This window comes from Rutilus rutilus, assembly GCF_951802725.1.
Source record: "Rutilus rutilus genome assembly, chromosome: 21".
NCBI classification, from domain to species: Eukaryota; Metazoa; Chordata; class Actinopteri; order Cypriniformes; family Leuciscidae; genus Rutilus; species Rutilus rutilus.
Genome location: NC_140226.1, coordinates 5,639,458 through 5,653,078, shown reverse-complemented (window position 1 = coordinate 5,653,078; position 13,621 = coordinate 5,639,458). Strand labels below are relative to the sequence as shown.

The window sequence follows — 13,621 nt, the reverse complement described above, 5'->3', positions numbered from 1 at the left end:
TTATACTCGTGAGTTGCACATATGAGGTGTTTCTCCCTCATATCTGCTTCAAGGTCTTGATAAATTGTGGCGTTTCTTTGTTGTTTAGAAGAATCCAGTATTCCCGTAATACTTTTGTCTTTTACGAGTTTAATGAAGAGCTCTGTCTCGTCTTCTGTCCAAACACACCAAACCTTCTTTAGTGAATGATTGACGTTTACCTTTAAAAGCACAAAAACTGTTTCCATTGCAGTTTTGCGAAATTTTCCTTTTTCGAATTGCCTGAAAAACCACCTCATGCTAGCATAAAAACTTTTTAGCGACATATGGGAATTTTTGCGAAATTGACATGTTTCCATTGGGCGTATTTTCAATTTCAATATGCGCAGTTTGAAAGGTAATGGAAACGCGGCTAATGGCACTGTTAAATACCATTAAGTATTGTGATATTCCGCCATGTTTCTCACTGACACGCCCCCAACTGGTAAACTCTGGGCTAAAAGAAAATTTCAGACTTTGCGGTGGCGTTCATGTGAGTTCACCTCATAAATACAATCTTTTCGACATGACTTATATGTTTGACTCTGGTAAGCCTATCCATAGCAGACTGGTGGAGATGGCCTTGGACGACAACATGCCCAGTGCATTATGGGTGTTGAAGTTTCCCTGCCTACCGATATTTGCATTTTTTCTTTGTTTTCTCTAGTCAGGTCTCAGTCTCCAGTCAAAAAATGACACGTTTTATTGAAAGTATCCCTCATTTTAAGTCAACTAAGTAAGAATTATTTGTATTTATTTTTTGCAGTGTGGACCGTTTGAGATTGGGCTAGCAGTTTGGGCAGTGGTTAAACTGTGTGTCGTCACCGTACCTCCTGCTCTTTAGAGGGTTCAGTGGCGTTTAGGGCATTGTAGAGAAGCATGTAGCCTGTGGCCCCTTCAGCCGCGTCCCATCTCACATTCATGGTGGTGGAGCGCACCTTGTAGATGTTCATGTTCCTCACAGCACTGAGAGGCACTACAGAGGAGGAACATGACTTTTCTCTCTTTCTCTTATTCATTTCGATCCCTGACTATCCTTCTAAGCGAACTGAAGCTCGAATGGGAACATGGAAGCATTCCAGGTGGATTGATGGATGCGTGACCAGGTGGAATGGAATGATAGACGATGGTTGGATGAGAATGATCATGGGATACACGCGTGATGGAAATGATTGACAGACTGACAGACAGACAGATATGCAAATGTCAACATATTCACTGCAAAAAAATTTTCTTACTAAGGTATTTTTGTCGTTTTCCTAAACTAAATCTAAACATTTTTTAAATCAAGATGCATTTACTTGAGAATCAAAATGACTTGAGATCAAAATATGTTTAAAACAAGAACAAATATCTGCCAACGGGGTAAGAATAATCAACTTAATTCAAAGGGAAACCAAGATTATTTTTCTTACCCCACTGGCAGCCATTTTTTCTTGTTTTAAGCATAAACTCAGTTAATTTCGATACATTTTTCAGAAAACAAGACTTAATATCTTATGTAATTTTGCTTCTCAAGTAAATGTGATCTTGATTTAAAAACATTTTGATATTTGTACTGAAAAACAAGTCAAAATACTGAGTAAGAAAATCCTTTTTTCAGTGTAAAGACATAATGTATGTACATGAAATCGCATAGTAACACTTTGCAGTGCAAAGCAGCATCATGCCGTATGAAACGGTCACATTCAGAGCGCTGTGAAAGGAATATGATGGCATTAGGGTTAAATATGGCAAAAAGAGTACAGCAATAATAGCACGTTTATTAGCAATGAACATTGCGTAGCATTTTAATTGCACCTTCTCAGTGTCTGGCTAAACATCCACAAATCCTGGTCATTTTTAACCAGTAAAGATGATACTAAAATATCAATATGTTGCTTTACAGTAACATACAGTAAATCTATTATGCTCAGCAAGGATGCACTTATTTGATCACACAGTAAAAACACAGTAAAACAGGAATATTGTGAAATATTAATACATAATTTATTCCTGATTAAAGCTGAATTCTCAGCATCATTACTCCAGTCTTCAGTGTCACATGATCCTTCAAAAATCACTCTAATATGATGATTTGCTGCTCAAGAAACATTATTATTATCAATGTTAAAAACAGTTGTGCTGCTTCATATTTTGTGGAACCCATGATACATATTTTTTCAGGATAATTTGATGAATATAAAGTTTTAAAAAAGGCGATTTTTGTTACAATGTAAACGTCTTTACTGTCATTGTTATCAAATTAATGCATCCTTTACTGAATACAAGTATTAATTTATAAAATAAAAAAAAACTTTAGATATGTTTTTGTGAGAATCACCCAAGTTTTGTGTGACACAATACATGTGAATGATTACTGTATATAAATACCATGGTATTTCCATGGTACTACAAGGTAAATTTACCATTAAAAATGTTCTAAAAAAACAAGGTATTACGTCTAAAAATGATATTACCGTGGTATATAGAAGAGCAGAGCCACAACCTCATAAATATGTACTTCCAAAACAGCAATTACATTTGTTCATTGTGGAATTCATTCTGTTTGTGATTATGTTTTGCTGTGTGTTTTGGTGTGCTGACACATATTGTTGAGGAATTGGCTCTGGCTGTTCGGGTGAAGAGTGAATTATGGGTAAATGCACACTTACATGTGGTCTCTGTGCCTTTGAGGGGGTCACTGCTCTCCTCTCCCACCACTGAGTAAACCTTCACCATGTACTGCGTCAGCGGGGTAAGACTCTCCAAGACCACAGTCGTCACCGTCCCGTCGACAAACAACTGCAACCGAGAAACAGAATAAAGGTGAGAACACACAAGAATAGGACATGACTGTGTTTGCAATGAAAACAAATTCATCATTTCTAGGTCAAATACAAGTTAGCCTTTCCGAATTGTTTCCAGACTAGTTTTGGCTCACTTTGTCCTTCTTTGCACTTTCATTCTGCATCATTTATGTGCATTGTTTGTGGTAATGCATTACAAGTAACGTGCATTATGTAATCGGATTACTTTTTTGATGTAATGGGTAAAGTAATGCATTACTTTTGAAATTTAAACATTAACACTGCCCCGCCATCGACGTGTTTTCCCAACAATGTTTTCACTGTTATGCGGTAGAAGGCACTTTTACACATCTTCAGAAATAATACAGAATCTCCGGATCCAAAAACAAGCGAAGAAGAAGCAGAAACAAGCGATAGAGGATTGCTTACACACGTGTAAGCTAACGTGATCATCAAACATTCAAAAGCATATAAAAGCTGTGAAGCTTTAGGGGTGTTGATGAACTCTATCTACTGCATCTTTGTTTTGATCAGCATTCTGAATTCAATGAATCCAATCCAAATCTTTGACAAGTGATTTACATCTACAAGTGATTTTCTCAGTTTTTTGTTCAAAAGGTTGCTTTTTCATGAAACTTACCCACATTCAAGTGTTGATAAAAAAAAAAAAAGAATGCATAAAGCTGGAATAAAATGTCTGTTCCGTCTTTTGATATATTGCATGTTATATTCATAAAACAAATGAAACAGAACAGAACGGAAACAGAAAAAAAGTACAAAATTAACAAAACGCATTACTTACAACTTTCAATAAAACGATTTGTACAGTAGATAATATAACCCTCCAACTCTCTAGAGGTCAGGAAATAAGAAAGCACTCAGAATATATAATTTTTTTAAAAGAAATAAAGGTTTATGTTATATATAATGCATAACTGCGTTAAACACTTAAAGAGTGAGCCTCAGCCAGGGGATAAAAAAGTAACGCAAAAGTAACGCGACACATTACTTTACTTAAAAAAGTAAGTAGTAATTAGTTACTTTTTAGGGAGTAATAAATATTGTAACACATTACGTTTAAAAGTAACTTTCTCATCACTGAAATGATGTTCGATGAGTTTTCAATCCTTCAGTTCTAATCCCTAACCCTTAGCATGAGGAACAGTCATCCTGACCTGGACATGAGGTGCTCATACCTGTAGTGGTTCTCCTCCTGCTGGGCTCACATACTCTATTCTGTACTTCTCCACAGGCCCATCGGGGCCGACCCAGGAGGCACGGAAGGAGTAATGGGTCACTTCTGAGGTCGTCAGATCGGTGGGTGGCTCCGGGCCGCCTCCTCCTGTGACGGGTAATGATGGTCATTAGGGTTTAGCCTTTGACCCCCCACACACACACTCCAGAATTACACTGTTACATGTTAACTGTCATCAGGGATGTTTCTAAATCTGACCCATAATTATGTGAAACAAAATCAAGGTTTTCATGATGTTCCTAGTATGTTTTATACTTATTTTGGAGTTATTTTACAGTTCAATTTCATACTGTGATGCATTTGATTAGAATAATGATATGAATATTCAAATTATTGACTGTTTTTATTGATCTATTTCCACATGTTAATAGATGATTGGATGCTGTACTGTGTTTTCTGGTTGTGGCAACCATTATTACGCCACCATTAATTTAAATATATATATATATATATATATATATATATATATATAGTCAGCATTTGAAGTGGATCAAAAAAGTGAATCAAAGTTGTCCTAAGACAAGAACGGGTATTGTTCAAAATGATGAACGGTTTTGATCCACTTCAAATGTTGATTACTGTATATATATTCAATATACAGTAAATATTTGTATTTCTGATCATCCTCTTTCTCATAACCTTAAAAAAAAGGTATTTTTTGGAAAGATGGAAAATCCATCTTCATATGCCAATGCTAAGCTGCGTATGTGAATTGTGGCTAAATTGCAGTGCCATTATGTTGATGGAGTGCTATCAACGGCTAGGTCTAAATACGCTTTTCCTTTTCTTTCCCTCTGTTTACAAAACCGAGCCCCTGAAGGCTTGACCTCTTCGTGATGAAACTTTGACACTCTGATACTTGATCCAGGCGCAGACAGACATTCCAGGCTCCAAAAAAACAAAAGAACACAGAGGCTAGAAGCAGCCCAGTCAAGAAATGCCCTGCAGTAAAACACTGAAATAAAGACCAGCTACTGTTAATACTCTGAACCTTCAAATGATTAGTATTATCTTCTGACACATTTAGAGCTCTGTTAGATAATTACAGTGTTATAGTTCCTATAATCTCTTGAGAATATCTCTTTATCTCTTTTTTTTTTTTTTGCTTCTTCCAGTGTAGCAAAGTAAAAAATGAGACATAGGTTCCCTGTAGGAATTTTTGCAATGAACCAAATCAACCAGCTCAGAGAAATAATATTATAACATTTTAAATTTGATAAAAGCAAAAACTACAATATTTAAAAATGAGGGGGAAAAAGACAAAGCTGTTAGGAAAATCTGAAAAATCGACGGTGTAACATCTTTTAAAAGGGAAATAACTACAATCCAATGAAAGCATTGCAAAAAAAAAAAAAGAAAAAAAAAATGGATGATACAATACAAACATATTGACTAATGATTGTTGATTATAAACATAAAATGTTTTTGTTTTTTTATGTTTGATGAAATATTCAGATATATACAAATGTATAGGTTGCTTGAGCGCAGTGGAACGACTCGATTGCTTTATCCGCAATGCTTGATGAGTGAGCTTTTGCAGCGATTTATGATAATGTCATAACTCATGGTAAGTCTGTGTTAAAAGTATTATTGATGCGCTCTATTCTATAAAACAGCCTAATGAAGAATATTACCTGTCAGGAAACTGATAATGATTATAATTAATTTCTTAATGTCTTTATTCATGTTGTTGCCATTGCCACCATATAAAAAACAAACAAACAAAAAACTCTTGTCACTCAAGAGAGTGGGCCCTATTTTAACAATCTAAGCTCATGGTCTAAAGTGCATGGCGCATAGTTTAAGTGCAAGTGTCTGAATCCACTTTTGCTCGTTTTAATGACGGTAAAAATGGTCTGAAAAAAATATTGCGCCATTGACTTTATACCAGGTTTCAGTTGGTCTAAAAAATGCTTTTGAGTATTACAGAGATTTTTTTAACAGTTAAAGGAGTTTAAAGGGGTGGTTGATTATGATTTCACTTTTTTAACTTTAGTTAGTGTGTATGCTGCTGTTTGAGCATAAACAACATCTGCAAAGTTACAATGCTTAAAGTTCAAAGCAAAGGGAGTTATATTCTTTTAAAGAAATTGCTTTTTAAGGACTACAACAAACGGCTGGTAGGGACTACATGACATTCCTCCAGGGTTAGTGACATCACCAACCCTAAAATTTACATAAATCCCGCCCCCTGAACATGATTTATAGATCATCAAGACAGAATATGCTAATCAATGACTAGAAGATAACTACACATCAGCTACATAAATTCATCAACTAACCATTCAGAAATGTCCTGTTGCTTCTACATGTTGTCACTTCTTCTTGAGTCTCTCCATCTTTGTCTGACATCCCATTGTAGCGCTTATGTTCTTAATCTTTAATCAAAAGGTAATAAGCTGTTCCTATGAAACAACTTTGCTGTTCCTAGACCTCCATTCTCATATGGACCGCCCACTTATCATTATCCAGTCAATTCCTACTCTACATTTCTCTCATTGATCATCCCTTTTCCCTCAGAAATACTGCATCACAGCACTGTAATAGTGCAACACACAGTCTCTCAGGCCTATTGTTTGACCTCAGTCATACCTGGACCTTTGACACTGTTACACAGGTTGTCCGTCAGGTCGTCCACGATGTCCAGAAGGAAGGAGAAGTCAGCCACGTTGTACATGTGGATGTCATCGGGATCAGAAGCAATGGCCCTCAGCTCATTCTCATCTGCGTTCTTAACACCTGGAGATTATTCAGATATTCAACATGATTAGGACTGCACATTGGTTGGTCCAGCCTGAAATATACGCATTTTTAATGCTATTTGAGCATAAGAAACATAATTTATGGGACAATTCATATCAGATTTTGTTGCTAATTTGAAATATGTTATTTAAAAGTGAGTTCGGTAAGCAGTTTTTGAGATTTCAGGATTCCCCCATTCAAGTAGATAGGACTTGGTCTGGATGCCAGAAACAGCAGCCCAGAGGCTTTGCAAATATGGCCGCCGAGTGAACAGACTTTTAACTCATCATCCAGTGTCTTGCACTTCAGACGGTGAAGTCTTCCTGACCATAAGGGGAAACTCGTTCTTACCAATGGCATACAGTTCAATCCCCTGGTCCCGGAGGTTCTGGGAGTTGACCAAGATGTCATCCTGTGACTTGCCATCAGTAACCAGGACACCGATCTTCCGGGAGTTTGGACGCATCCCAACGTTAGGTTTGAAATTGTTCTGAAGGATGTAGTTTAAAGCAAGGCCTGCGGAATAAGGCAATATTGGTAATATTAGTCTAATTAATACAAAACATGGCCAAAAGTACATGGACACATCGTTCTAAGTCTAGTGAAGACCAACATTAACCCTATAAAGCCTACTGTATCATACTTGATACGCACATTTTAAGGTCTCTAAATGATGAAAAATCAGTCCTTCTGTAGTCTGATTGATAGTTTAAGCAAATAAAAGGTATTTTAGTATAATTGTACAAACATCCTCCTTCAGCTTGTGATTCACGTGTCTTTCTGCAGTGAAATCTGACCTAATTTTTATAAACATAAGAATAACTTTGATATTGCTAGTAAAATTTCTACTTGAATAACAATAGCAACTTTACTCAAAGATCATTTTTAGAAAAAAAAATATTGTTCAAATGTGAGTATCAAATATGATCATCAGGCTTTTGAGGAAGGTTTATTTGTTCATCTTTCAATCATCATTGCATTGCATTGTAACAAAAACTACAGCAATTTGTTCACAAACTAAGCATTTCAATTAGCATTTAAGCATTTAAACTAGCATTATGACTATTATTTATTATGTCAGGCTTTACAGTGTTTATGCTACGCCATTCAAAGACAATCTAGAGAACTGATGACAACATGACAACTTTTCCACCAATGAATGATGCTGGGTCTGACGTATAGATCAGAATACAATACGATTTACCAGTCAGAGTGTTTCCTCCTTTGTAGGGTAGGTTGGCCACGGCATCCAGCAGTTCCTGTCTGGTTTTGTGAGCATTCAGGTGCCACATTGTCTTCGGGTCTCCACTGTACTGTGCCAGACCTATAAACGGACAACACAGCGTTCATATTTATACACAGATGACGGTAGCATCTTCTTACATGTTTCTCCCAAAATGTTTAAAGACATAGCAAGAGTATACGCTATAAAATGCAGGTCTTTTAATCTTGGAAAAATTCATGAGAAATGTTTGAGGTAATACTGAGATTTGATTGCAAAATGTGGTATCAGTTTGAGACATTGTTCTTCTGAAACTCTATAAAGCACAGATGTGAGATTACAAATGTCATTTTTAGGAGAAACATATGTCTAGAAGACATATTTTCTCATGTCTAGGAGAAATAATCGCAATACTAAAGAGATCTATTTCATGACTTTTCCTTCCTATGGAGGTCGCTTAGCTGTGGACCTTCTCGCTATTATAGGATTCAGGATCATTTTCTCTTACCAATCTGGACGCGATCCGGTCCGATGTCAAAAACACCCACCATGCGACCAATGAAAGCCCTTATGGTCTTGAAGTTTAGACGACCGATGCTCCAAGATCCATCAACAAGCAGGACGATATCGGCCTGGGCGGTGGTTTTGCACGTTACATCTGTACGACCAGAGAACAATTCAGTCAGTCAGTTAATTATCATAAAATTAATAATAATAATAATATTTAAAACTAGTTTTAAGCAGTCGCAAAGATAAAAATGGATTGTGATTTGTGAAAAAGGACGCAGATCGAAGCTTAGGACACAAAATATTCACACAGTCATGCCAAGCATGACAAAACCGTTTATTTGGCATTTTGAAAAGATGATACATTTTACATATTGTGTTAAATAACATATTTTAAACTATAAACTCTTTGTTCGTAAGAGACGTCTTGGTCTGTGTCCCATCGCGCTGTCTCTCCAGATACCTGAATGAAGGGAAAAGAGGGGAAAGCGCCGCCCGTCTGGCCCTGCTCAAAGAGAACATGTTGCATAATTGTCTGGTTTATAGATCATTCCCTCAAGCAACAAAAAACATGGATAGATAACACTCAATCGATATAGCCAGCTAATATCTTAAAATGCTGTGGATATATGAAATGTTTTATCTAGACACTGTGTGGGAATTTCTTAGTATCAATAAAACGAATTATCTAAGGCTTTTAAAAGAGATTTATTGCCCAAACAGGTGTTCATTCTCAAATGTAATGTGGAATTCTCACTTTTAAATTACGACTCCTTGCACCCTAAACACTAAGGCCAGGAACATACTTTAAGCAAGCACCGATGCAAACGCTTGGTCAATGCATTACACACACACAATCCCGTTGCTATCTCTGCACGCTAAACTAAAATATAAGAAAGTATTTTAACTGTGGAAAACTTTAACACTTTACCTTTCACAAGCTAAGTTTTACAATCAAAAATATCAATCAAAAACCTTTTCTGCATTATAAGGAAACTAGTAAGTCCACTGGAAAAAGTACTCTCTGTAATGGAAGAAGAAGAATAAAATGTATGAATATAAGTGTATTATTAGCTGAAAGGATCTAGCGCAGTAAAGACAAGCATGGGCTTTATTAAGCATGTCAACAGAGCACACATATGTTGGGCTTTCATTATCTTGTATGACAGCACATAACGTACATGCCATGTCATATGATGATATGATTCAAAGAAAGTGGGGAATATATATATATATATATATATTTCAGTAAACTTGGTAACACTTGACACCTCGATGGTCCACTTTAGACATTGTACTAACTATAATCTACTAACACTTTATTTTGATGCTCCCCAACAGACATTCTTAACTTTACAACTACATGTCAACTTATTCTACTAAACCTGAACCTCACAGTCTGAGTCTACTAAAACTGTAATGAGAGTTAGTTGACATGTAGTTGCAAATTTACGTATAGTCAGTAGCATGTTTAAAGTGGACTATCAAAATAAAGTGTAACAGTAAACTTTTATTGAAAATGGATGGTTACGTAACTATCAGATCTGCTGTTTCCTATTAGAGTCATGTGTATTCCATTCAATCAACCGCTCAATGTGGCTCCTTTACGTATAGTGGCCAAATGGCAAAGACAATATTGAAAATCTGCAATTCAAAATCTAATTTAACACTGGAAATAACCTAAAGGTGTTGGGATTTAAAACAAACTAAAAAAAGAAACATCGTGACATAAAACGAATAAGAAATATTTAAGATTCTCCACTAGTTCACTAATAAAATAAGCAAATTTGTGGATTGACCATGTTAACTTTGATTCATGACCATGGATAACATGATAATCATGTTTTGAACAAACGTGTAGAGTTGTGGAGGCTTGAGTGCTGCTGTCATTAAAGCAAAAGCTCAGACTAAATACTAAGAAATTCGAAAATTCATGTTATTTCATATGAAGGTCCAATTAGTTAGTGCTAGTTTTTCTATTAACATTAACTAAAAAAGAGCAATATATATTTTTTTTTGTTACAGTATATATTATTCTTTGTTGACGTTAGTTAATAAACATACAACTGGTCATTGTTAGTTCATGTTTTAGCTCAGATACAACTTTTGATTCTAATAATGTATTAGTAAATGCTGAAATTGACATTAACTAAGAATAATAATAAATCCTTTGCTCATATTTATTATTGGTAGTTCATAATGTAGCTAACTAATGTTAACAAAAGGAACCTTAATGTAAAGTGTTACCAATTCAACTTGTAAAATGTAATTTTTTTTAATGTTGTTGTTAGTGTCTGTCGCATGCAAATGACAAGCTGTGCATTACACCTCAGCTCTTTGCCTGGGAATATTTCCCTTTCCCTCTCCCGCTGGTGTCGGTCGGCCGACCCTCACCATCGGATCTGTTTCCAATTAGAATCGACATTCCAGGCCAGGGTCAGCAGACCATGTGCAAAGCTTTCATTCTGTATGTCACTTTTTTCCTAACCAAGTTGTAAAGCATTGGTAATTGTAAGCAGATAATCTTTCTAGCTCTTGAAATTCAAGAGTCCTTCCATGCGAAGGCAGAGACATGGCTACCATGTGGCGCAGTCACCCTGTCTGCTCTTTCACAACACAATTAGCTGTGCTGAAAGGTATTTGCCATTACTCAAAGCATTAGACTGCAGCCTATTTTTCCGATTCCGAACCGACAAAGAACTTTAAAATGTTACGCTTTGTTATATATGGAGCCTAAATGCATAGCAGACCAACAGATTTGTTCCATATATCAAAATGAATGGTGTATGCTAATTGTACGTAACGACCTCAGTGCTCTGCGGTAACATGAGATCTGATTGGTTAGTTTGAGAGGGTTAAAGTACCAGGGTTTTTTTCATTAATCTTACCTGGAGTTGGAATGGTTGGAGGAGCAGGGGCGTCAGAGAGGGTGGTCTTCTCCTCTCCAGCCAATGGCATACTCTCTCCTCCATCAAACATACCAAACACACTCACTGTATACTTGGTGCCGGCCCTGAGATGAGAGTGACACAAATCAGTCAACAATCTCATTTGTCAACCTTATCGATGATCTAATCGATGATCAGGCACAATTTCACTTGAAGTCACACGCTTATAGGAGTGTGACTTCAAGTGAAATTGTGCTTGATCATCGAGGCTTTCCTCTGTTGCCAGCCATGTACTACTAATACTAATGTACTAAAACATTTACAGGGATTTTAAAAGACCAAATTTAGTATAAACCTAATCGATGATGAATACTTTGTACAGGTAAGCAGATGAGCCCAGAATATAAACACAACAAATTAAATTCAGCTGAAAATCAGCTCTAAAGAAAACAATAGTGTCCTTATTCAGCTCAATTAAGGTCAGTGTTGATTCAATTCAAAACAGTGCCGGTAACATTTATACGGTTTACGGTTTATTTCCGGTTCATTTCCAGTTTATTTCTACGGTCCACTTTAGACAGTCTACTAACTATAAGTAACCTTGTAACTACATGTCAACAAACTCTTATCAGAGTATTAGTAGACGGTCTGCTTAATATCTGCCAACACTTTATTTTGATGCTCCCCAACAGACATTCTAATGACTATAAGACACTTTGCAACTACATGTCAATTTATTTTACTAACCCTAATCTAACAGTCTGTAACAGTCTGTAGTTGACATGTAGTTGCAAAGTTACTTATAGTTAGTAGAGTGTCTAAAGTGGACCATCGAAATAAAGTGTTGCCACAGTGCCAGTGGAGCACTATTAGTGTCATAATTAAGCTTAATTAGTCTGACTATCTGGCAGTTAGCCAAGGGCTAATCAGTCTTACTTACTTTCTGACCAATCAAACTTTTTATGTAACCAACTTAAAGTGATGTCCAGTCTCAGAGAAAAAAAATATACAACTAACTCGTGAGACTAGTCAAAGCAGTTTGCGCAATTGGCCCCAGGTCTCCATGCCATTCACATGACTGAAAACTATGAATAAGACCATGTAGTGTACATTTGATTTCACATTGGCTTCAGATGCCTGTTAAGTGTTTTATGTGTCTGCTCTGGCGTCTCATACCTCAGCTCCTCCAGAACCACTGTGTTGTCATAGGGGCCTACAAGCAGCTCTCCCAGGTCCACATCCTCCCCAGTGGGATGGAAGGTGACCTTGTAGCCCTTCACATCCCCAGGAGCATGATCCCAGGTCACCCTGAAACTGGTTTTAGTGGGCTCTGAAGTTTGCAGGTTTCTGGGAGCTTTATATGGAGACACTACAGAGATAATAAACAGTTTTGTATTAGACAACAATGGTCACCTTTAACCTAAAGAAGTTATCAACTATCTTCTGTTAACTTACATGTGGTTCCTTCTCCTTGTCTTACTCTTCCATCACCAAACTTGTAGACGGGAACCACAGTGATATCGTATGTGGTCTGGGGTTGCAGGCGCCTCAAGACTAAAGTGTCGGTGCCTCCTGGTGCTTTGGAGGCCAACTGACGTGTATCACCCTGAGGTTTATACGTCACCCTATAATTGACAACATTGCCGGGTGCTGGTTTCCATGTCACCCGCAAGGATCTCTCGGTTTCTTCTGACACCGTAAGAACTCTGGCAGCGGCCGACACTGTTAGAGAGATAAATGAAAGAGAGATAAATGAAAGAGAATGTTCATTAAATGTTGGATTGATTCAACAACAATTCCTAGGGGTCAGGAAAACCAAACCATCTGGATAATGAAAGTTTGTCTGCCAAGATAATCCTGATCTAACACAGGCCACAGATCTCCAAACTGTGTGAAACCAGACATGCCGAAATGGTTGAACGTCATGCATAACGCAGACGCTCTAGGACTGTCTGTAATGTTCTCTTTTTATGCCATGACCGGAGTGTTTTTACGCAGGAGGGAAAGGAATGAATTGTCCACTTTAATCGGCCCATGGAACACTCTCAAATTGGGAGTTTTATGGATGGAAAACAACACTTCCAAGTTTTCAAAGAATCCCTGTTCCAAAAAGACACTGTGTGTTAATGTTGGTCCTGAAGGAGGTAAGGAATAGAGTGATGGCAGAAATGAAATGCAGCAGCCTGAGCCAGAAGACTGT

The 13,621-nt window shown here is 37.0% G+C and overlaps 1 protein-coding gene across 2 annotated transcripts in view; it reads right to left on the bottom strand.

The window, feature by feature from the left end:
* Positions 1 to 13,621, bottom strand: part of col12a1a (collagen, type XII, alpha 1a) — an 82,502-nt gene that overhangs the window by 48,129 nt on the left and 20,752 nt on the right. Inside the window, exons 15-24 of one of the 2 annotated variants that reach the window (XM_084392447.1) lie at positions 12,877 to 13,143; positions 12,598 to 12,790; positions 11,422 to 11,546; positions 8,535 to 8,684; positions 8,009 to 8,128; positions 7,156 to 7,320; positions 6,655 to 6,801; positions 4,004 to 4,149; positions 2,673 to 2,802; positions 849 to 994 (exon numbers count right to left, since the gene is read on the bottom strand). In XM_084392447.1, the coding sequence (XP_084248573.1) occupies positions 849 to 994; positions 2,673 to 2,802; positions 4,004 to 4,149; positions 6,655 to 6,801; positions 7,156 to 7,320; positions 8,009 to 8,128; positions 8,535 to 8,684; positions 11,422 to 11,546; positions 12,598 to 12,790; positions 12,877 to 13,143 (1,589 nt within the window). The remainder of the gene's footprint in view (positions 1 to 848; positions 995 to 2,672; positions 2,803 to 4,003; positions 4,150 to 6,654; positions 6,802 to 7,155; positions 7,321 to 8,008; positions 8,129 to 8,534; positions 8,685 to 11,421; positions 11,547 to 12,597; positions 12,791 to 12,876; positions 13,144 to 13,621) is intronic. The other variant, XM_084392448.1, reaches the window with a different exon arrangement.